Below are 22,192 nucleotides of genomic sequence, written 5' to 3'. Positions count from 1 at the left end.
CCGTAGAGATGAATTTTTCCTTCGTCAGAGAGGGCTCGGAAGGGAAAAGAAAACGTGGTTTTCTATTTCAGGAAAGACCTTTCCGTGGACGCGCAAAACCGCGTCGAGGAAGAGATCAGATTTAATCGATTTAATCGAGTTTTCTTAATTAAAGCCGTAAACGGGATTTCTTTGGCCCAAGGTCGAAGCTTTTGACTTTTCTAACTTTGTCGATAAAGATTTCGGAAATTCTGAACGAAGGGGCCATGAAAAGGGATGCCGAAATGATTTGTTTATACGACCCGTGGAGGCTGCCAGAGAATCGACCAACCAAGGCCGAGCTTTGATGCTGCCTGGACCATCGTGGTCGGGAAAAGCTTTATTGCATAGCTTTTCTTCGCCAAAAATAAATATCCTCCTTTGAACTTGAGTCATTTTTAGTTATTACATGCATAGAATTTATCAGGCAATGCACCTTTGCAATTTTGTACACTTCGAGGCTGTAATCGAATCGACAGTAAAATGAAAAAGTCACCCTATATTTAGGATGGCAATTACACGTGTAAACTAGTAAATTCAACTATTTCGAGAAATGACTTTTTCTGTTCGATACGTCCAATTTAAACAGGAGATTATTGATCTTTCAACTTGTTTTCGCATCGAGTTCGTTCAATGGATTCGAGTGATATGCAAAATGTATGGATTTGAAATTAATACATCATTTTGGTTAATTTTTTTTTTTTGTTAACTTCATTACTCGAACTTTACAAAAAGCAAATATGCATCGTCGAATTAGAATCAAGGAATAAGTACAGCTAAATGTGGCCGCATAATTTCATTAACATCGAGCTCATTCAATATTAGTATTATTTGACTGAGAGATTGATTTGATGAATCAAGAAGTGATTCGAGCGTTAAAATATTCATTGAATTTATTAAATGCTCTGCAATGACTGCTGATTTAATTGTAATACGTAGTACTTGGAAAGAATCACGATTGCGCTATTTCTATTTCTTTTTTTTTTTTTTACTTGAACTTACTCGTAGTGTCGACGCCATTTTCCAAAGGACATCTTTGTCTGGCAGTGGCCGAGGCTTTGGTCGGTGGCCAACAAAGAATGGAATCCCAAGCCCAACTGCACCAGATTTCTGCAATCAGTCAGACATATCCCAAACCTGAAATTTCATTTGGTCAAAATTCAATTCGATTTTATCAATAACTAGAAATAAATCAATCAAAGAACAATTCTATTTTCTTTTCAAGTGTCCCACACGTCACGCGTGTTATGTACACAACTATCATAACATAGAACTAGCTATTTACTATGCAACGTATTCTGCTTGAACATGACCTTAAACAAACATGCTCTGTTTTCACTTTATAACGAGAAACATATTTCCACATTTTGTATGGATTCCGAGTTTCATGAAAGTCAGGTAGAATTTTTGCGTTTTCTGTGATTTCTGTGATATCTGTCTCTGATAACGCGATTTCTATGACGCGAACTCCAACTACACGGCGCATTTCTTTCAGTTATATATATATATTTTTTTTAATGCCTACTTCCAATTACAACAAGGAAGTCTGTACGCATTTCGACTCTTTTATATCGCGGTGTTCCTACAACGTGGATCGAATTCTCGCACATTGTTTAACTCTGTTATCATGCGATGTTGATAACGCGAAATCTATTTTCCACGTTGTAAGGGACTACCGTGCATCATTGCATTTTCACGGGCCGAAAGCTCGTTAATGTCAGCAAATACATTGAGACCGATGCAAAAGCTCCTATTTACATTGAACAATGATGTTTCTGCGGCTCGGTATGTTCGATAGGAGGCGTATGATAATTGACGCAGTTTACATTGTCCGTAATTAACTGGAGTCCCTACAAATACTCTATAGCTGGTAGATTGACGTTATCTTACAATTTCATGGAACTTGTAAGACGTACATTGTGCATCATTGCACCTTTACGGGCGGAAAAATGGTATAAACAAATATAATGAAACTGACGCAAAAGCTTCTATGTTTAGAGGTAGGAAGTATCACGAGCATATTAATGTAATTATTGCAATTTGCATTGCACAGGGTTTTCTACGTAATTTATGTTCCTTTATATCTGAGACAGTACGAACAATACGTTTGTAAAAGTTTAATAGTTTAATGCGATTTTCTGAAACAAGGAACCTATTCTTCACGTTCTAAGGCATTTATTGTGCATCATTGCTCCTTTTGAGGGGTCATCCTGTTTTATAACTTTGAGGAACTTAACAATTCTTTTATTTCTATTCTCGAAAGTACATATATTCAATACGTATTGAGCAAGAATTGCATATTATCCGTGCGTATGTCTTTTTCACGATTTTTCAGTATTTAAAACATTAAACACGTTGTATGCTATACCGTATATATTCTTTGTAATCGAGACGTTGACACCGCGTTTATACGTCATTTTTTATAACGCGGACCTTTCCTCCGTTTATTGTTCATTGCTCATTGTGCATCATCGATCCTTTGCTCGCTCGATTCTTAATATACAGGGTGTTTCCTAAAGATGCGGCAAAAATTCAAGGGGTGATTCCTGAGGTATTTTTATGAACAAAAGTTGATATAAGCATTTGTTGAAAAATGCTTCCTAAGGGAGCTACGCCCTTTCAAATGGGACACCCTGAAGACGATTTTTTCTTCAATATTTTCGAAACCGTCAACATTGAAATTATGAAATTTGGTATACCGCATAAATTTTTGACGCTGAATCAGAATCGGAGCTGAGAATTTCAAAATTTTAATCAGAAGCGTCCCATACTGAAGGGGTTAAGAGTAAAAATAACCCCATTTTTTAATGGACACTTTTTTTACATTATGATTTTAGAATATGATACCTGAAGGATTTTTACGTAAAAAAGATACTCTTATTTCATATCGATAGGGCTAATCGTTTTCGAGAACAATTGCAAATTTCTATGATGCATTTACCTCCTTGGGCCCAGGGTGCCCCATTTGAAGGGGCGTAGCTCCCTTAGGAAGCCTTTTTTCGACAAATGTTTATATGAACTTTTCTTCATAAAAATACCCCAGGAATCACCCCTTGAATGTTTGCCGCATGTTTAGGAAACATCCTGTGTAATGAGTTCGGCGGAAAAGCTTCCAATTACATTGAGCAAGGGGGCATTTTGGAGCATGCGATAATTGATGAAGTTTGCATTGCGCGTAATTTACTGGACCTTCGTAAATCCTTCGTAGTCGGGACATCGACGTCTCGACTTAACGCGATTACTGCGAGCAACCTTCCACGGGATATTATGTGAAAGCTCGACCCAAGTTCGCTCGCACGTTAAATTGCGGGAAAGCTTCCCTTCGATCGTCCAACTTAATCGTCTCGACAATTTTGCAGGATGAAAAGTCGACCGACCGCGGAATAGAGTGTAGATTACTTTTATACCGTGGAAGAATCTTCCTTCAGGTCGCCATGAAGATTCGTTTCGTCAAGCTCACATGAAAGCCTCTTCGATTAGTTTCACGGGAAAGACGCGAGGGAGCTTTTTTAACCTTACCTAATTTTTGTCAAGCTCGAATTATCAACATGCATTTCTCAAATTCGAGCTGTTAACTACCGAGTTTCGAAAAACTAGGAAACCTCTTCGGTCCCTACAAAGACAAACGTTTTCTAAATGCCCATTGTTACTGTAATATTCCCAAAATGGCACGCAGATAATGAATTCACAGTCTTAACATGGAAATTTGATTTGCTTCGACAAATGTGAACACTTGAAATTGGGCCAGGAAAATTTTGGCCCAGAGACATTTTTGTTATATCGATAATAAAGAAATTATTTACTTTACTAAACGAGACTTCTCAGACGCGATTTTCGTATCATTTCACAGAACGTTCCATTTTCCAGACAAAATTCTTGTCTATATCGGGACTCGTAATTGGTATCCCTTAGCACTTCTTTCGTGTAACACATATGAAAGTAATAAAATGTCGATGTTACCTCCATCAGGGGGCAAAAAGTGTTGATATCGCCGACTGCAGAGCACCAAAGTATTATTGCCGTTCGCATTAGGAAAATCCATGTTTGGAGCACCAATGGCGATTCATTAAGGCTCGGGCGCCCGGAAAATTCGGTCAATTCGCGGAATCGATCTCCTCGTTAAAGCTACATTGTCTCCCCGAAAGTATAAGTCGCCGTCCTTTCGGTTCGTCTCCTTCCCTTTAAAGTGCAGCGTCCTCGAAATCGCCTCTTCTCCTCTTCATGGTCGACATTTCAACGACGCCATTCTCCAAATATCTCCTCCTCCGACGGTTCAATTCCAGTCAGCCTTGTCAGAAAAGATGAAACCCTTGGAAATGTTTGCTTCGACAAATTCGCTACCCTCTCTTCTCCGCTAGTTTTCCAGTTTCAATGAAACAAATAAAAAAGAACAAGAAACTCGCCGCGAGAAATCTTACCGACGATTCGTTGCGACCTGAAGGGTGCTCAATTTATTTATTTATTTTTCTCCCCAGGAATGGCTCGTGAGTTTGAAGAGCCTAGATTTTTTAGTTGATAATCATGAAGGGCGTAAACTACTGCAGGATCTTTCTCCTCGAAGGTGGCTTTTGGTTTTCTTTTCTTCGACGCATCTTGACGATCCTTCTTGTTGGAGATGTCTCGGAGGGTCCTGAAAAAGCGAAAAGGTTCGGTTAGTCTCTTAGTTTTTCGATTTCTGAACGGATCTGCGGATCTTTTTGGGGCGAATTAAAGAACTGAGACTCCTCAAAGGAAGATAAGGGTGGAAAATATAGAGATCGAGGGAAGAAGAGTCACAACGCCGCACTCGTTAAAAGCAACGAGAGGGAGAAAACCCTCGACGGCTGCAATTAGGCTTTGTCTCGATTTTGAGTGCATTTTCGCCTCCCTATAGCACGGATGCGCATCCCGCTATCAAATCCGAAATTTCCACTTTAATCGCACCCCTCGTTTCGACCCGACTCTAATTTTCTGCGCTGAATACGGCCACTCCGGGCGAAGAAGAAAAAAAAAAAGTTGTGCCTCCGAGAGCTTTTAACCCCTCCTTACTTCTTCTTCTTTTCCTTTTTGGCGGCCTGGATTAAAATACTTAATTATTCAAGTATACGAAATATGATGTTTACAGGAAAACGAGAACGAGCGGCGGGTTGATCTTCCTTCATTTTTTGCTTTTTAACCTGAATTTCCACTAATTCCTTGCAACACCAAATAACAGCGAGGAGTATCAAGTTGCAATTCAAAAGGACTTGAAACTTTTAAGCCAAATTTCTTGGCTGAAAACCCAAAAGAAATATATGTCGCAATTTGGCACGTGGAAATATTTATCTCGTTAGAAAAATGAAAACGATCTTACGACGTTTTTGTCGCAAACTTTTTACTCTCGTACATACAACATTCTAACACTATTTGAATCCTTTCAGCGAGATCAAACGCTCTGTACTAAAATTAATACTACCCTTTTTTTCACATTTTTCATGTCTTTTAGCCCGCGAGAAAAACGTCAAGTGCTCTCATATAAATTTTCAACAGTTTCTGCCTTTCAGGGAATTGAATTGATTAGCTACGATTCTTCGAAATGCACGACTTGGTAATTTCTTGCCATTTTGTCCCATAAAGATGAATCAAGAAAAGTACTACGAAAAAGAAAGAAAGATTGAAGAACGATAAACGAAGGTGAGTCGAAGACTTATGGTTAGTCGCTTTCATTTCGAGATATACTTACGCGCGGAAATTGAAAAGAAGGAAGTATATTTAACCCCTTAGAATTTTTGTTAATGATCGGCATTATTCTATATGCATCCCTTCCATTGTACTGAGACAAAAGGAGTCGTTTTTCAAAATGGCTCAATTAAACTGCTTCCAGGGAATCTCCTGACATCGTTAGGTACAACTTTTGCATAAATGGGGGAGAACTCTCGAGCGAGAAGAAAGATTCGGTCATTCCGACTCATCCGTAAAATTCGAGGGGAAACTAATAACAAATGGCCGAGACGTATTGGAATCCTGCCAGGAACTTCGAGCACCCATCCGGATTTCATTCGTCGCCCATATAAAACTGTAGCCATTATCTGCATTCGTGCACAAAAGCCTCCTCTTCGGGGTTGTACTTTTCAAAATTACTAAGCTCTGTACCCCCTTTCAAATCATTCTCCTTTCAATAGTTCCCCTTACGATGACTTCAAGTGCAGGTGAGATATTTCTACCCAGTTCGCACCAGACGGTGCCATAAGTATAATATTTTTCGAAAATCCACATAGTGTTAAAAAAAATAATAATAAACCTAAAAATTCTCGTTACTTTGCACCTATTTTACTTTGAATTCATCCAGGCATAATGGATTTACAGTTCACGTTGAAATATACTGCTCGTCAACAAAAATCATTACGTCTAAAAATGAAAATCATGTCATTCAGAGGCAATACACCATTTAGTATAATGTGAAGAAATGGTGATTTCATTTGAATTAAAAAAAATACGTGTAATACCGAGATATGGTTTAAGTCTCTTTTCATTATACTCAGCAGTACTTGTGGTTATTCGATATTCACAACTTTAATTTATAGATGTCACAGTTCTTTTGACAAACAGTGAATATGTATTCCCCATTTCCATGAAACCGAAGTGTCGCAGAGTTAGGAATAATGTATCAAATATCAACCGATTGATAATAACTATAACACGACTAAAAATAGCTTGAAGTTGAAAGACGTGGTAAGTGCAGAGTTTTGAAATACTTTTAGATTGTCTTGCACTTAAATGATTATCAATAAAAAAGATCATTCCGATGATGCACGCCTTCCGCATAGATTTATTACAATAATGGATACCTAACTCGATGGCTTCGAAGACTTCCGGTGAGCAATTTCGCCTGTCGGTACCAAATTTGCCCATTACTGAAGTTAGGTAGTCTACGTACTTGTCATGGAACTCCACCAAGTTTCTTGATGTAAATGAACCCAATTTTCTTTTATTGTCAATTTCGTAAAACCCTTCTCGCACCTGACGTTAACGAAAATCTCCCTGCGAATTCATTCATTACGACAGGATAAACTTTGCTCGTAACACTCCGTAGCGTTCGCTTACCTCAATACGTACTTGTCACGGAACTCCACCGAGTTTCTTTATGTAAATAAACCCCATTTTCTTTTATCGTCATTTTCGTAAAACCCTTCTCGCACCTGACGTTAACGAAAATCTCCCTGCAAATTAATTCATTACGACAAGATAATCTTTGCTCGTAAGACTCCGTAGCGTTCGCTTAGCTCAATACGTACTTGTCACGGAACTCCACCGAGTTTCTTTATGTAAATAAACCCCATTTTCTTTTATCGTAATTTTCGTAAAACCCTTCTCGTACCTGACGTTAACGAAAATCTCCCTGCGAATTAATTCATTACGACAGGATAAGCTTTGCTCAATGCCAACAAGGACAGATTTTCTCGAGGACTCTATAATCCGGGGATAAGCCTTTGAGAGATACTCAGGATCAAGAGACACAAGTCTAGGAACGAAAGCCGCCGTGTCCTGGAACGCTTTTAAGGAATCTTTTAGGTCAAACTGGAGCAGGACGTTTGCAGCAGCAGTGGCTGCAGTAAGCTGTACTTAGTCAAGACCAAAAAGTACATCTCGCGTAAGCCCTGCTGCAAGCAGGTTCCGAAGTTGCGAGACAATGGCTTTACCGGTTGGAAGAATCGCATGAGGAATTCCAAGAAATACTTGGGAAATGAGACAATGGAGTAAAAGCTCTGAGCCCCTGTCCCGCAATTGCAGCCCCAATGTACATCTCGAGTGCATCGAATGCATCTGGTGAAGTTTGTGATGCCAGTAGACTTTCGTGCAATTCATCGCGTTAGAAGAATCGCATTCATATCAAATCAATTTTCCTGACGCAGAGGTATATTACAATCATTAAGTATTAAAATCGCAGATACAGGTCTGAACTCCTTTGTATTCATTCAAGAAATGCACGTCAACTGATCCCCATTGACTATGGTTAGTATTTAACAGCAAGTTTAGAAACTTTAGTTAATCAATGCGCAACTCCTCGAGCAATCGCAATCGCTCAGTAAATCCTCGTGGGAAATCAGATTGAAACAAATTTCGCGTAATAGTATATGAATTAACGTGAAATGAAACATGTCGAAGTAAAACTTCAGAAATCCTCTGGATTCGTGCTTTCTGGGGCCCTAATTGACTACAGAGGGACCCCCGGCGCCATCTGTGATTTCCATGTCAATTAAATTTTCACTCCGAGACCTCATATTACCATCGTTTTGGTATAGAAGCGCATACAACACTTTTTTTGCCTCTATCCCGTTCAAATGCGAGTTTATCGATTACCAGAGTGTTCTAAATTGTCGTAAAATTGTCCTGACCCTTTCGATTCTCATATCAAAGCCTTCGATAATTGTGTATTGATCGAAATATGAGAGCTCGACGCCATTTTGGTTCTGCTCTGGGCTAAGTTAAAAAATTTGGTTGAAAAATCCAAATTTTGAATGTATCAGGACAATTCTTAGATGATCAGGAGTGATGTGTCAAAGTTTCGGACAGTTTGGTCTAATGCCCTTAAAAAAAAGTGTATTCGTATCAACTGATTTGAAGGGGGTTTCACTTCACCTTAACTGTCCATTCATTTCGCATAAATCTTATATCCGTTCAATACTAGGAACTCAAACATAAGATATTCTGATACGCTCTTCCATAAAAAATGGAAATGTCCTTTTTATTATTGTGACAAGAAACGAAGGTGGCCGATTAAGCGAGACCTTTGAGGAAATGCCGGAGAGGGATCTTTATGTATCATTTAAAAGAAAGAGAAAAATTGAATCGATACCGTGAGTTTCCTTCGTGGGAGCAATCGATCTCTCGGCAAAGGATCTCCAGGCAATATGTATTGGAAACGGCACGATCGAGTATTGGCTCGGGAGGTTGAGCGAATTTCAAGGAGAGTCCGGAAGTTCGCCAGAAGTCAATTCATGTCATGGTAAGCCGCTGGGCTCAAGTGAACATAGAGTTCACCTTTCATTGAAACGGTCTTAAATACGGGTCATTGAGTTAATGGATTACCATTGATTGGCGTGGATGTCAAAGTAATTAATGGAGAGGAAGTTGATCAAGTCTGCTGCATTCCTACCCGGTCATGTCTCCCAAAATCAAAACCAATGGTATTTACTATGTCAATCTAAAAGTTCTGTCGTTTTCTGACAACCTAATTAAAGATAACAGGTAATAATATTAGGTAAAGACCCTAACAATATTCGCGACATTTTATTAACGAATAAATCGGCTACAATTCAAGGAAATATTCATTTTCGAAATGAATTCTTTTACGTCGTCGCTTGTAATTGTTTACTCTATTGACAATATTACGCAGGAATTTCTGCGCATTTGAAATAAAAATATGAAAGTTTCGTGAAATCTATCCGGCCTTTGGTAATTTTTTTTTCTTTCGGAAACCTATTCGGTAATTTGTAAGTAAGGATTATGAACGGCTGTGATTATAATTCATTGGGCAAGAACAGGAACAAAAAGGCTTATTCAAGTATGAAACTCTAAATCAGAATTTCTTTCGTGATCGGCATTGATGGAAGAAATTCCGGAATTTTCTCATCGGTGGGTACAGAAAACCGGAGACTTCACCCCCGACGAAACTTTCCTTATGAAAGGGAAGATCGAAGGAGGTAAAAAGAGTTTCAATGGAAAATCCAAAGTCGGTTTGTCAGATTTAAGTGATAACTTTCCTGAAATCAAATGGCGACAAATTCCATTCCCAAACGTGAGCTTTCGAGATTCTGGTATTACTCTTCATTGAATTTCCTCGGATAATTTTAAATGACATACATGCAATTTAATCAACTTCTAAGAAGGTCATCGATTTCGCAGCGAACGTGAAGTAATGACATCTCATTACAGATTAACGTTTCGCAAAATATTATAACATTAAAATAAAAAGATAATGAACAAATAATAAAATATTATACCCAGTTTATTTAACTTGTGAAAATTATTTCAATTCGTATGTTGGGAGGATATAATTCTGAAAGAAATCGCCGTCCTTCTTATCTAGTAAAACCGATAAAGTAGAGAAAGATCACAATAAAGTTTTGATGAAAATCTTGTAAAATTTCAATAACTAGTGTTATACTTATAAAATATGATTATAAATGTTCTATGTTCGAGGGAAAATTATTTAACTTCCTTAAATAGGTAAAGAAAAAAAATAAGAAGATAAAGAAAGGTAAAAATGCAAAGGGATGCGGTAGGAAAATTGATGGTATCATAAATGGGAAGACGGGCAATCTTAGTGCTGTTTAATAATCTTCCCTGTATTTGCAAACCTCATCGCTTATGATTCTTGTCGTATAATATTGCGCAGGTGTACTGAATTCATTACGCTGAGCAAAGGATTCATTAGTGCTCATTACTCACCTACCCACTCCACTGATATATCCGAAGTTACAAAAGCCTACGCACCTATTCACCATAATGGCAATAACAACATTAATCCCAAAATCATCCCTAATACCAATTAAGCCAGTATCGCCAAAACATATGTCAACATTTCAAACCATTTCTAGGATTAAATCCCGATAAATGTATCTGTTAAATAATATCAATCCCTCCGCTAATTAATCATTTAAAAAATGAAAGAAAAACCGAAGGAACGAACCACCTCTTTCCATTAAATAAAAATTCTGTCATTTTTATTAAATCGTATCTCAAAATTCGCCGCTTAGTAACGAAAAATTGCGATAAAACGATAAATTGGATAAAACGGGGATGTTCTATTAAATTAATTTCCCGGCACCTTTGATTCAAAATCCCCGGCAAATCTCGTCTTGCGAGGGACAAGAGGAAATCAGACAGTGTTGTGTGTGCAACAGCTGCATGTCAAAGTGCAACCGTGGTTGCCAATCACATGCACGTCGAGTGCAAGCGTTTAGGTTCATTAGGCGACACATCTAGAGGGGCGAAAACTCGCTAATTACCGATCTCAATGCCAAGCCGCCGTAAGAGGAAATCGTTTACGACATGACGTAATTTTGAAAGGTCAATGTCGAATTAAACCGAGAGTCTCGTTGCGTCATATGCACGACATTGCGCGTCGATTAATTATCGACAGCTTATCAATGTGCATCTGTGCAAAAGCGAAGCGACACATGGCTCGATATTATCCACAAATCTGAGGATTTATTTCGTAAACCCCTTGGAATCCCCTAGAATTTCCATTCCTACGCACAAAGAAATAATAAAGAAGGCGAAATAAGGAAATAATAAATAATAAATGGAAATATCTGTTTTTATTCTCCGATAGATCCTTTCGAAAATTACTTTTTACCGTTTAGGTTGTTTGTTAAGAGTAGAACTACCGGTGGATTTTTTGTCTTTGGTGGCCTAGTCATTTTGATGGTCTTGATAATTATAGGGTTTATTATGAGGTCTTTAAAAAAAGAATACTAATACTAAGAAACTGGTAACAAATTTTCATTTCGTAGGAGGAGTACCCTGATTTTATAATCGGCAATTGATATTGGAGTCTATGTATTTAAATTAGGGCCTGCCTTCGAATTGTAGGAAATACCTGAAAAAAATACTGAATGAGTTTACCTGTGTGCACGATTCGTTTTTACGTAAAATGAAAAATTGATTCAGAGTGACTGTGATAAGTAATTCGGCTAAGAGGTAGAAGGGTAATCTTTTTTTCATTCAAGGTCCACATCCCAAATTTTGTGACGAAATCGGACAATCGATAAAGGGACGAGGTATCTAGCTGCAAGGACGACTTTTTGTAGGTCAGAATTGCATCGCCCTACATACAGTGTTCGCCGAATCCGTAGTTTCGACCTATAGGAGGATTAAATCGATTACTGGCAATTTTGCCTCTTCGCGTAATCTATTTTCTCGCAAACCCTGTAAATACCGAGAACCGGTATCGCGAAAATTCAATTGCAAAGCCTCGTTGCAACCTTCACAAGTTTTTTGCGCCTAAAACCCATGGAGAAGAATTGAAAAATTCCATACAATTCCTGGCTTGCATCGCTCAAATTCGTCCACGAGATCTTTTTTCAAGCTTCTATGTTCCCCGAATTTCAGCCGAGGGAATGAATTCTAAATTTTATAAAATCGCAAACCGGCATCAAAGCTTTGCATACGAAATGCCGGCTAGGCGTACCTAATGTCTGACTAATGCTCCTATTGTACTACTTCAACGCCTTCGTACGCGTTTCCGACACACAGGGAAAGTCGTGTTAGCCTTTTTCGAAAAGGAATATCGCATTTCATAAATCGGCCAACCGGTATCGCGAAAATTCAATTGCAAAACCATGTTACATCCATCACAAGTTTTTTTGTACCTAACACCCATGGAGAAGAATTGAAAACTTCCATACAATTCCTGGCTTGCATCGCTCAAATTCGTCCACGAGATCTTTTTTCAAGCTTCTATGTTCCCCGAATTTCAGCCGAGGGAAAGAATTCTAAATTTTATAAAATCGCAAACCGGCATCAAAGCTTTGCATACGAAATGCCGGCTAGGCGTACCTAATGTCTGACTAATGCTCCTATTGTACTACTTCAACGCCTTCGTACGCGTTTCCGACACACAGGGAAAGTCGTGTTAGCCTTTTTCGAAAAGCCACGACCCGACCGACCGGGAATGCTAATTGAACAGAATTTTCCCGCGATTAAGGGCGACCACGCTGCAGGTGGGAAAGTCGCGTCGCCGTGTAATCACGACCTGCTCCGATTACACCTGCGCACCTCTATTTGCGTATTTTTTTCGTCCTCTTCGGGTCCTCTCAGGACCCTTTTCGCGTCGCTTTCACGTCGCTCTTGCGACGTCGAAATGTCCGAGCGAGGTCGGATTTTCGAAACGTGAGAAATTCCCTTTGCACCCGTCCAAACCGCGACGTCTCGTCCCAGAGGAGGTGGAAATGTTATTTTTAATCCCGGTGCGTTTTTTATCCCCCAAATCTAGATTTTTACCACCTGTCACCCCAAGTGACAACGCGCTGCCAAGTTATCACGTGTCCTGGAATTTCTGGCGGAGGCATGAATGTTTAAAGCCAAACCTCAGCCGAGTGTCCACACTCCGCAAGAATTTGAAAATTTTCTCAAAGTTTGGAGATTGCAGACCGAGGAAGTGTAATATCGATTTTAGTGCGGGGGAATTTAATACCATATACAGGTCACTGGATATAACCTGGTATTTGGCCTTGCCTTTTCTCTTTATAGGAATTTCAATTTCATCACATTTCCCAAGTATGAAACTTTCACGCATGGAAATGAAACCAGACCCTTCGAAAGGAAGTAATAGTGTTGATTACGAATTTGCGAGTGTATATAGTTCGTCGGTTTTGGATCCCAAAAGTGGTTCAAATTGCTCTCACAAATTTCAACGCTGATTACCCTTGCATTTGATATACTTTCTTTCTTTTTAGAAATTTAAATACCAACATACTTCAGCTCGACACGAAAATCGGTTAACATTCTTTAAAATGAAAGTAACGAATTCGCATGTCAGTTTGCATATAACTCCGAAACTTGCCTCTTGGATGTTAAACATCGTTTCGTCTCCCTTTGTAAATTTCGTTTTTCCTAAAAATTTTCCTTCTTCAATTTTGGTAGTCATTTCGACAATAATAATTACATTTGTCATAGAAATCAGGTGAAAATATTCCAAGCAACGGTAAGGATTTAATACGCTATTTCGAGATTATGAAAATAGTCCAATACATCCCGACAAACATCACTCGCCATATAGTCCTTCCTCCTGCTATTTTTTAAAAAATTGTCAATTTCTGCACACTTATCAGTTATAAAATTCCTATATGTAGCTAAAATCAGATCAGAATCATCCAAATGAAATACGTTCTACGCGAATTCGCAATCGCGAAAATTATTAGATTCGCAAAAGTTCTCCAATTTAATTTCAACTTTCCTTCCCTAGAATCCTAGAATTTCACTTGCGTCTCTTTATCCGTTTAACGAACCTCAACATTGGCACTCTTACAGCTTATAAAACTTCCATACGAAGCGAAACTCACGTAGGAATCGTTCAAATAAAAGTGACACGTTAGTATGCAAATTCTCGACTACGAAATTGTGTCTCCTGAATTCTAAAATTCTCCGATTTGTCCCGTCGAATTTCCCTGTTGGAACCCCAGGCCTGTCCTCTTTCTCTTTATCTTTTTAAAGATCTTTAATATCGGCACATTTGCCGCTGATAAAACTTTCATGCGACACGAAAATTAAATCGGGTCCTTCGAAACAAAAAGTGTCGGGTTCGCTGCAGCGCCATTCTCGTACAAGTTCTGTGGCCGATACAAACGACCCGCGCGGTCTCTTTCATTCGAAAAAAAAAAAAAGAAAAAAACGTTCAATTTGGCCGATTCTCAAATGAGCTTGGTTCACAGCCGAAGCAGATTGCAACGAGTCTCACACAATGACACCTTCTGGTTCACTTTACGAGAGTTCGATTGCGCACTTGCGCGGTTACTGTCCGACGTTGCGCACCTGCCCCGGCAATTCCAGTCCATTTATTTGTCAGAGCTCCTCGAATTACCCTTTCCCTGAAATATTGCCACCCTAGTAGCACAAAATATTTGTCCTACATTTTCTATATATTTAACGAATATCGTACATTTTGTAAATATTTAGCAGACATTTGAAATATTTGCAAAACGTTTACTTTAGAATATTATCTCTATAATATTTATATAATACCTCCATGTGTTTTCATAATATTTTTCTACCAGATATACAAAACATTTCGTTTCATTTTGATACAAGTATTTTTTAAATATTACCTGTCGAATACATTATAAACGTTTTAAACATATTTAAAATCAAAATCACATGTTTTGCTCCCATAATGAAATGGCGGAACGAAAATATTAGAAAAATCTCTCTTTTGATGTCAAATGAAGGGTCCGATAATAGTCGTGAAGTAAAAAATGTATTTTTATTATGTTAATAAGTTAAAAAATATAATTTTTCTATTTGTTTATAAATTATTGAAACTAAATATGTCATTGAGATTTTCAACGCATATTTCAAATATCTTCGAATGAAATCTACAAGAAATCAAAAAAAATCTGTCGCTTGCGATATTTAGCAAAGAAATATTTAAAAATTATTCTATTTTACTATGGCAATAGCAGGCATCGTTAAAGTTGAAAGACACACAGAGAGAAACGGAACGAGAAAAGTACTTCAGTAAAAAATTTCAAATTAGGGTCATTTACGCGGTCTAACGATAATCGGAATTTCGAATTTTAATGTACACAGGATTAATGTGAAGATTTACCTTGACTTAGTATACAGAATTGTTCATACCACGATCCAGACACATATACTTATCTCAAATTTCCATTTAACTCTTAGTACATTAATTTATTTAATTCAAAAACATTGAAAAGATAACGCCTCGTCGCGTTTGAGCTTCGCTAAGGGGTGAGGGTAACATTCTTTCACGGGGGAATAATCATTACCTCTTTGAAGGGGATCTCATTACCCCCCGAGAGGCTCTTTGATAATATTTCCAATCGCCAGACAATTGTTAAACAATTTCTGAAAGCAGACACTTCGAGCCACGTCGAGGTTCCTATCTTTCATGGGTGAAACAAAAGAAGATGGAGCCTCTTCTTCCTCTCTGTTTTCCTTGATATCAAAATGAGCCGCGTAAGAATCAGTCTCGTCATTGAAGACGCAAGCATGTCTTCTTGATCCTCGTCGAAGGAGAAACCAGAACCCTCAATGCGAAAACTCATTGACGACGGTCCCTTTAATGCACGTCCTCTCTCTGTACCGTGCATACCGCACTTTAATACGCGCCCTGATTGCGGAGCAAAGCACACGAGGGCAGGCAAAACGTAGATATATCCATAAAGCCGAGAGGTAGAAAGAGGTAGAGCCTAAGTAACGACTGGAAAACAAGAGGAAAAGGAAACGAAAAATAAGGGATAAGATTCAAGTCCCTACCGCGAAAGGAGCGGAGTAAACCGGAGGGAAAAAGGACATCTCACCGCGCGCGTTCGGGCTTTTGAAAATTTAATTGGCCCTGATAATTTAATAGCACGTTCGCTTTCCGAGAGATCTGGCGAAAATTCAGGGGAAGAATTTCAGGAGGCAGTTTTAGGAAACCTTGGGGGGGAGATTCGGCCCCTTTAAATCTCTTTTTTCCCCTTTAAGGTGAAGTGAAACGCGTCGAGGAACTTGATCGACGTCGATAAAGAAGATTTTTCTAAATACCTACGTGGCCAATGTTGGTTTTCATACTGACACCTGTGTCGAATTATATTGGGTATTGTACTAAACGGCATACTCCACCTGTCGTTTTCGTACAATAATAATAAAGAAATCGAAGTAAAACTCCAGAAATCCTCTGGATTCATGCTTTCTGGGGCCCTAATTGACTGCAGAGGAACCCCCTGCGCCATCTGTGATTTCCAGGTCAATTATATTTTCACTCCGAGACCTCGTATTACCATCGTTTTGGCATAGAAGCGCATACAACACTTTTTTTGCCTTTATCCCGTTCAAATGCGAGTTTATCGATTATCAGAGTGCTCTAAATTGTCGTAAAATTGTCCTGACCCTTTCGATTCTCCTATCAGAGCCTTTGATAATTGTATATTGATCGAAATATGAGAGTTCGACGCCATTAGTTCTGGTCTGGGCTGAGTTAAAAAATTTAAAAAAAAAATCCAAATTTTAAATGTGTCAGGAGAATTCTTAGATGATCAGGAGTGATGTGTCAAAGTTTCGGACAGTTTGGTCTAATACCCTTAAAAAAAAGTGTTGTAATCGAATCGACTGATTTGAATGGGGTTTCACATCGCCTTAAGTGGGTGACACCAATAGGAATATTCGGAAAAGTAGGGAAATGAAATGTAGGACTAATGTGAAATCTACGTAAATTTGATCACAGGGCATTGATGAACCGAATTCGATTAACATTTCAGTTTTATCGCGACAGTCGGAGATAGGGAGATATGCGCGATTGTTTAAATTGAAGCAAAGTCGATACTTTGAAAGCCTATTTGGGGGAATTTCTGAAGGGACATTGGCGGCGTGACACGATTTCGATATTCGACGGAATTCTGTTTCTCTGGGTTCTCGAGGAAACGGGCCTATTTGTTAGCGACCTGCTTTTGGGGAACTTCTATCTTCGCCTCCGCGAACTGACCTCTTTCGTCCGTGCAAGCAGGTCTTAAAGTCGACGTTGCATTGTTTTCGCGAGTGCAATTACTCGTACCTCTGCGCGGCAAGAGGCCACCAGCCCAAAAAAAACTCAAAAGCGACCCCGAGCATGAAGTCTCGATATTTTAGACGAGTCGAAACTAATGACCAAACTAATGGCCCAAGCCGGAGTCGCATCAATTCGTGACGTCGGCTGGATTTATTTTCAACCCCCTGCCAATGAAAGTTTGACATTGACAAAAGTCTGAAAGAATGTCGTCAAGGCTACGTGTCTCAGAAATTCGATTTTGCAAACTAAATCTGTTCTAGCGACCTACCGGAATAAGAAAATTTATATTGAAAATGGTAATATCTCAGTTTGGTTCAGCAGGATTAAATCCTCTTGTCTGAAAATTCGTTCAATGCTTTTTGCAGACTAAATCTGTCCTAGCGACCTACTGGAATAAGAAAATTTATATTGAAAATGGTAATATCTCAGTTTGGTTCAGCAGGATTAAATCCTCTTGTTGGAAAATTCGTTCAATGCTTTGCAGACTAAATCTGTTCAAGCGACCTACTGGAATAAGAAAATTTATATTGAAAATGGTAATATCGCAGTTTGGTTCAGCAGGATGAAATCCTCTTGTCTGAACATTTATCGAATGTTCAATGCTTTTCGCAAATCGTAAGTCCCTCAACTTGCGTAAAAAATCACAATCCCTTGACATTTATCTAACATAATAAATTACCTTCATTTTAAAATTCACGCTGGTCTTCCAAAAATACAGCACGTGTAAGGAACTTTTTGAACTCTCACCATATTGTGCAGTTTTCAACTTGCCTTGATAAGTAGTAAAAAAAACTTTGATTTAAAAAGAAAACGACCTTAGTAGAAGAATTCATTTGCATATTGTCTTATAGCTCGCATCCCGTTGGTACACGACTTCGAATATAATTACACGCACATATCCGCCACGTGAAGACCCAAAACGGTAAGACTAAAAAAACGACGTTATCGGCATTTCCTAAAAAGTCTCGTTATTCCCGAGGAGCACTGGCTTGGAACCATTGATACTCCGTTTTCGAAATGGTTTCCATTTCCAGGCATCGAAAAATGAGGATATTACCTGCGGACCGTGAATCGGGATTTCGAACTCCCCGAAACGCGGATTTCAATACGCGAAAAAGAGACATAAAGAAAGACAAAAGAAAAAGGAAAGAAGATTTGCGGTCGGAGCCAGCTTCCATTTCCTCTGAAAAATCGCATCATCTTCGCCGTGAATAGTGAAACCCGTTATTGCAGGTGAAAATTCCCAAGGGGGAAAGTGAATTATCGGAGAGAAAATTATATTACAAGAAAGTGGAAAAATCAATTTATTGCGAAATGGAAGAAAGTTACTTCACAAGGTGAAAGCTGTGTCGAAGGTGTTCGACGTTGTTCCGCATTTTAAATAAAGGGAGCAACAAAGCGGCTCTCGGATCCGTTGGATTTCTCTAAACTCTGGTTTATAGAGAATCGAAAGCAAATGGGAAATTATTTAATTAGCAATTATTATATCACTGACAAAACAGAGGGCTCCGAAATTAATGCGAAATTGAATTGCGGAGAGCCTCGACGTAGGATCTGCTCTACAATTTTCCCGTCTCGGATTTTCATCTTGAAAAGCTCGCGGATAAGGACAATAAAGATGGACTCAAACTCCATTTCAAGCTCTCATTATCTGAACTGTAAGGATTTTCTCCCCTTGGAGAAAAGAGGATTGAAAGAAGATTAAACGAGGACGAAAATCTGGAAAGTGGAAAAGAAACGGTCTTAACTTTGGCTATCTTAATTTCCTGAAAAACCGCTCCGAATCTTTTAACACTTCTAAGGGAAACTTGTAACTTAGCGGCCGGATCAAGTTTCAATAAAGGATGATTAGAAAGAAAGTTTAAACATTATCTAGTTCAGGAATTCAAGTAAAATTCCCGATCTCTGTACCTCGCAAACTATTACAAAAAACGATGCAATTTATGACGTGTCATTTGTGTACTTTTGAATTGCAAACAAGTTCTTTATTTAATCCGCATCTAAATATAATAATATTGATCACTCAATACACGGAATAATTTAAATCTATTCGAGAAATATTTTCGCAGTTGGCTGGACTTAATTAATACGTGGTGAAGGAGAAATCCATTTAAGGTGGAAATATATTCATTAGTACAAATCAGCTGTCTGTATGACATACATATAAACAGACGGATAACTCGAAGGGGTTCGATGAACATTCCTGGAATCGATTCTCTCTAATTTATTGGCCATTGAGAGGGTATTAGGATTAACGCCATTAGAAACTGGAGCAGACGACAAGTAGTCAGATTTGGAAACAGCCCTAATCTAAAACTCTATTCAACCGGTCCGTATTTAATTAATTAATATTCATGAGGATTTCGAGGGCACTTCTCCATTGACGATTGCCCTTCCATACGACCTTCAATCGACGCCATAATTTATCGACTAAATTCAAATCCCTCTCCTCGATTATTCCTAAATAAAGAGTGTCTCGACACTTTCCCGAAAGTGCTTACGAATTCTCACGAGAGTCAAGACTCGAATTAACGATCACCGCGGTAATGAAAACCCGTAATTTTATACACGAAACTACTTTTCTATTAATAAAGACGAATCGCAGGTGATGCGAATTAATAAATTTTGTATCCAAACGATTATCCATGCTTTCCGCAACCGTCGAGACGTGATCATCAAGTTAGAAATTAAGTAGTTATCACTGTAAAGAAATTTTGTTTCATACAAAAGCCGAAACATGTCTCGTCTAATTTCCCTTACTCTAAAAAATGGGGATAATTTCATTGAAATAAAGTAATTACCTTACCCTAGAGATTATACACGAAATATGGGGTAGTTTAACCCTTCAAAATGGTTCGATAAAAAAACCTCAGAGTGTATTTCTATACACATATCACCAGAAATATTTCATTCAAATTGGTAGTGTACTTCTATGCGTGTATTTCTGTATACAAGTCAGCAGGAAAATTTCATACAAATCGGTGAAGTACTTAGATGCGAAGCTGCAAAATCACAGGACAGGTATTCACGTTCCGCACGCAACAAAATGAAAGAGCGATGAAAAAAAAACGAAAATACGAAGATTACGGTAATGACGAATTTCCCAAGCGATAACTTTAATCAAGTCGTCGTAGAAACGGTTCGACTTATCAACGGTTGCGAAAGGTAGGACCGGTTGAATAGCAAATTAACTCGGACCTTCGAGGTAACGTGCAATTTCTTAAAGTCCAAAGGGAATTCATCAGTGCCTTGTAAACTGTTACGAGAATTCTACCCTCCTTTGTTTTGTATTCTCCCTTAAAATGTATCATTGGAAAATTTGCGAGAAACCCCCGAGTTCTTATTAGATATTAGCACTGTTTGCTCTTTTTAAAAATCGTTGTTCGTTGTCATTCATTGTCACGAAGAACAACTGTTAAACACTTAGGTTTGAGGTAAGAAAAGAGAAGGATTAAAAATGACAATCTTTCCTTAAACGAAAGTTATACAAATTATTAATGCGCTTTTCATATATGAATTTCTGAAGCTGTTCTTTAACATTATTATAGGTATTATCCCTACTAGGGATTTATCCCTTCTCTCTATCTCTTGTTATGTAATATTAGGGAGCATTAAATTATCTCGCAAGACATGCAGCAAGTACAGCTGAAACCGCAAGGACTTTGTATTTCGCAATAGCGGTCGCTCGATGAATTGTTGCAAACATACATGTACGTACATAACGTCATGTTTGTCGGTCACGTAAATATACGTACAAGCACGTACTAGTTACAACCCAGGAGCACTTTGCATCCGTATACTTAGCCTGAGATTGCTTTACCTTCGGTATGCAAAGGGATTCGCCACGAAATGGCCATCAAGGAGAATAGTAATGACAATGACAATGTTCCTAACTCCAGAAGGAAAAAATCGATCCGATAACTTCGCTCTAAATATAGGAAAGATATGAATTCATCGATCGCGCCATGAAACGGTCAAGAAGAAAAATGCCGGTAAAGGACAATCGATCATTATTAAATCTAGAACAGTGAAACGAATACGATTGTTTTGATCTAAACGTTAAAAAGAAATTTATTATTCGTTGACTTCATTATATAGTAGATATCAAGGCACTATCATAAATATAGGAAAGATATGAATTCATCGATCGCACCATGAAACGGTTAAGAAGAAAAATGCCGGTAAAGGACAATCGATCATTACTAAATCTAGAATAGTGAAATTAATACGATTGTTTTGATCTAAACGTTAAAAAGAAATTCATTATTCGTTGACTTCATTATATAGTAGATATCAAGGCAGATGATGACAGTCTTCGAGTCTATCGTCAATGACAGGGTTCAGGACAATCGGTCATTTCTGAATTCGGAGCGACTAAATTAACGCGATAGCTATATTCCAAATTGTTAGGAAGAAATGAATTCTTCGCGCAACACGAGGCGATTATCAAGAGGAATAATTACGGTCTTCGGGCTATCTGTCGTCGACAATGTTTCGGACAATCGGTCACTCCTGAATCTGGGTCGGTGAAAGATTTATTTTCAATGTTAGAAGGAAAAGATAATTCTTCCTGAAGCACAATGCGAAACGATTATCAAGAAGAATAACGATGCTCACCAGACTGATTGTCGACGACGATGTTTAAGACAATTGGTTATTTCCAGATGTAGAAAAACGAAATCAATGCGACGGCTTTCCCCAAAATGTCTGAAAAAAAAATTAATTTCTCAGCGAACACGTCACGAAGTAGTTGGTCAAAGCAAACAGCGACAACCTTTGAGCATACTTTCAATGACAGTGCCTAAAAAGATTGCGTATACTTTTAAGCGGTAATTGTTAAAGTTTCGTCAAAGTTAAACTGACATTCCTTGCAAAATGTAAATACATATATAACATGTTCCCGTCTATTTTCTTGCAATCCAATTCGGCTCTTTCAAAACG

The 22,192-nt window shown here is 38.4% G+C and overlaps 1 protein-coding gene across 4 annotated transcripts in view; it reads right to left on the bottom strand.

The window, feature by feature from the left end:
- The window catches only part of LOC105699952 (PDF receptor), a 39,061-nt gene extending 17,108 nt beyond the window's left edge, over nucleotides 1-21,953 (bottom strand). For 3 of the 4 annotated variants that reach the window (XM_012425408.1, XM_023434915.1, XM_023434916.1), the window contains exons 1-4: nucleotides 21,869-21,953; nucleotides 4,437-4,648; nucleotides 3,979-4,306; nucleotides 1,021-1,128 (exon numbers count right to left, since the gene is read on the bottom strand). In XM_012425408.1, coding sequence (XP_012280831.1) covers nucleotides 1,021-1,128; nucleotides 3,979-4,060 — 190 coding nt within the window. In that variant the 5' untranslated portion in view covers nucleotides 4,061-4,306; nucleotides 4,437-4,648; nucleotides 21,869-21,953. The remainder of the gene's footprint in view (nucleotides 1-1,020; nucleotides 1,129-3,978; nucleotides 4,307-4,436; nucleotides 4,649-21,868) is intronic. The other variant, XM_023434917.1, reaches the window with a different exon arrangement.
- Nucleotides 21,954-22,192: the final 239 nt, after the last annotated feature.

This window comes from Orussus abietinus, unplaced genomic scaffold (assembly GCF_000612105.2).
Source record: "Orussus abietinus isolate OABI.00-Male unplaced genomic scaffold, Oabi_2.0 scaffold61, whole genome shotgun sequence".
NCBI lineage: Eukaryota > Metazoa > Arthropoda > Insecta > Hymenoptera > Orussidae > Orussus > Orussus abietinus.
The sequence above is the reverse complement of the archived record's forward strand: the minus strand, read 5'-3'. Positions and strand labels throughout refer to the sequence as shown.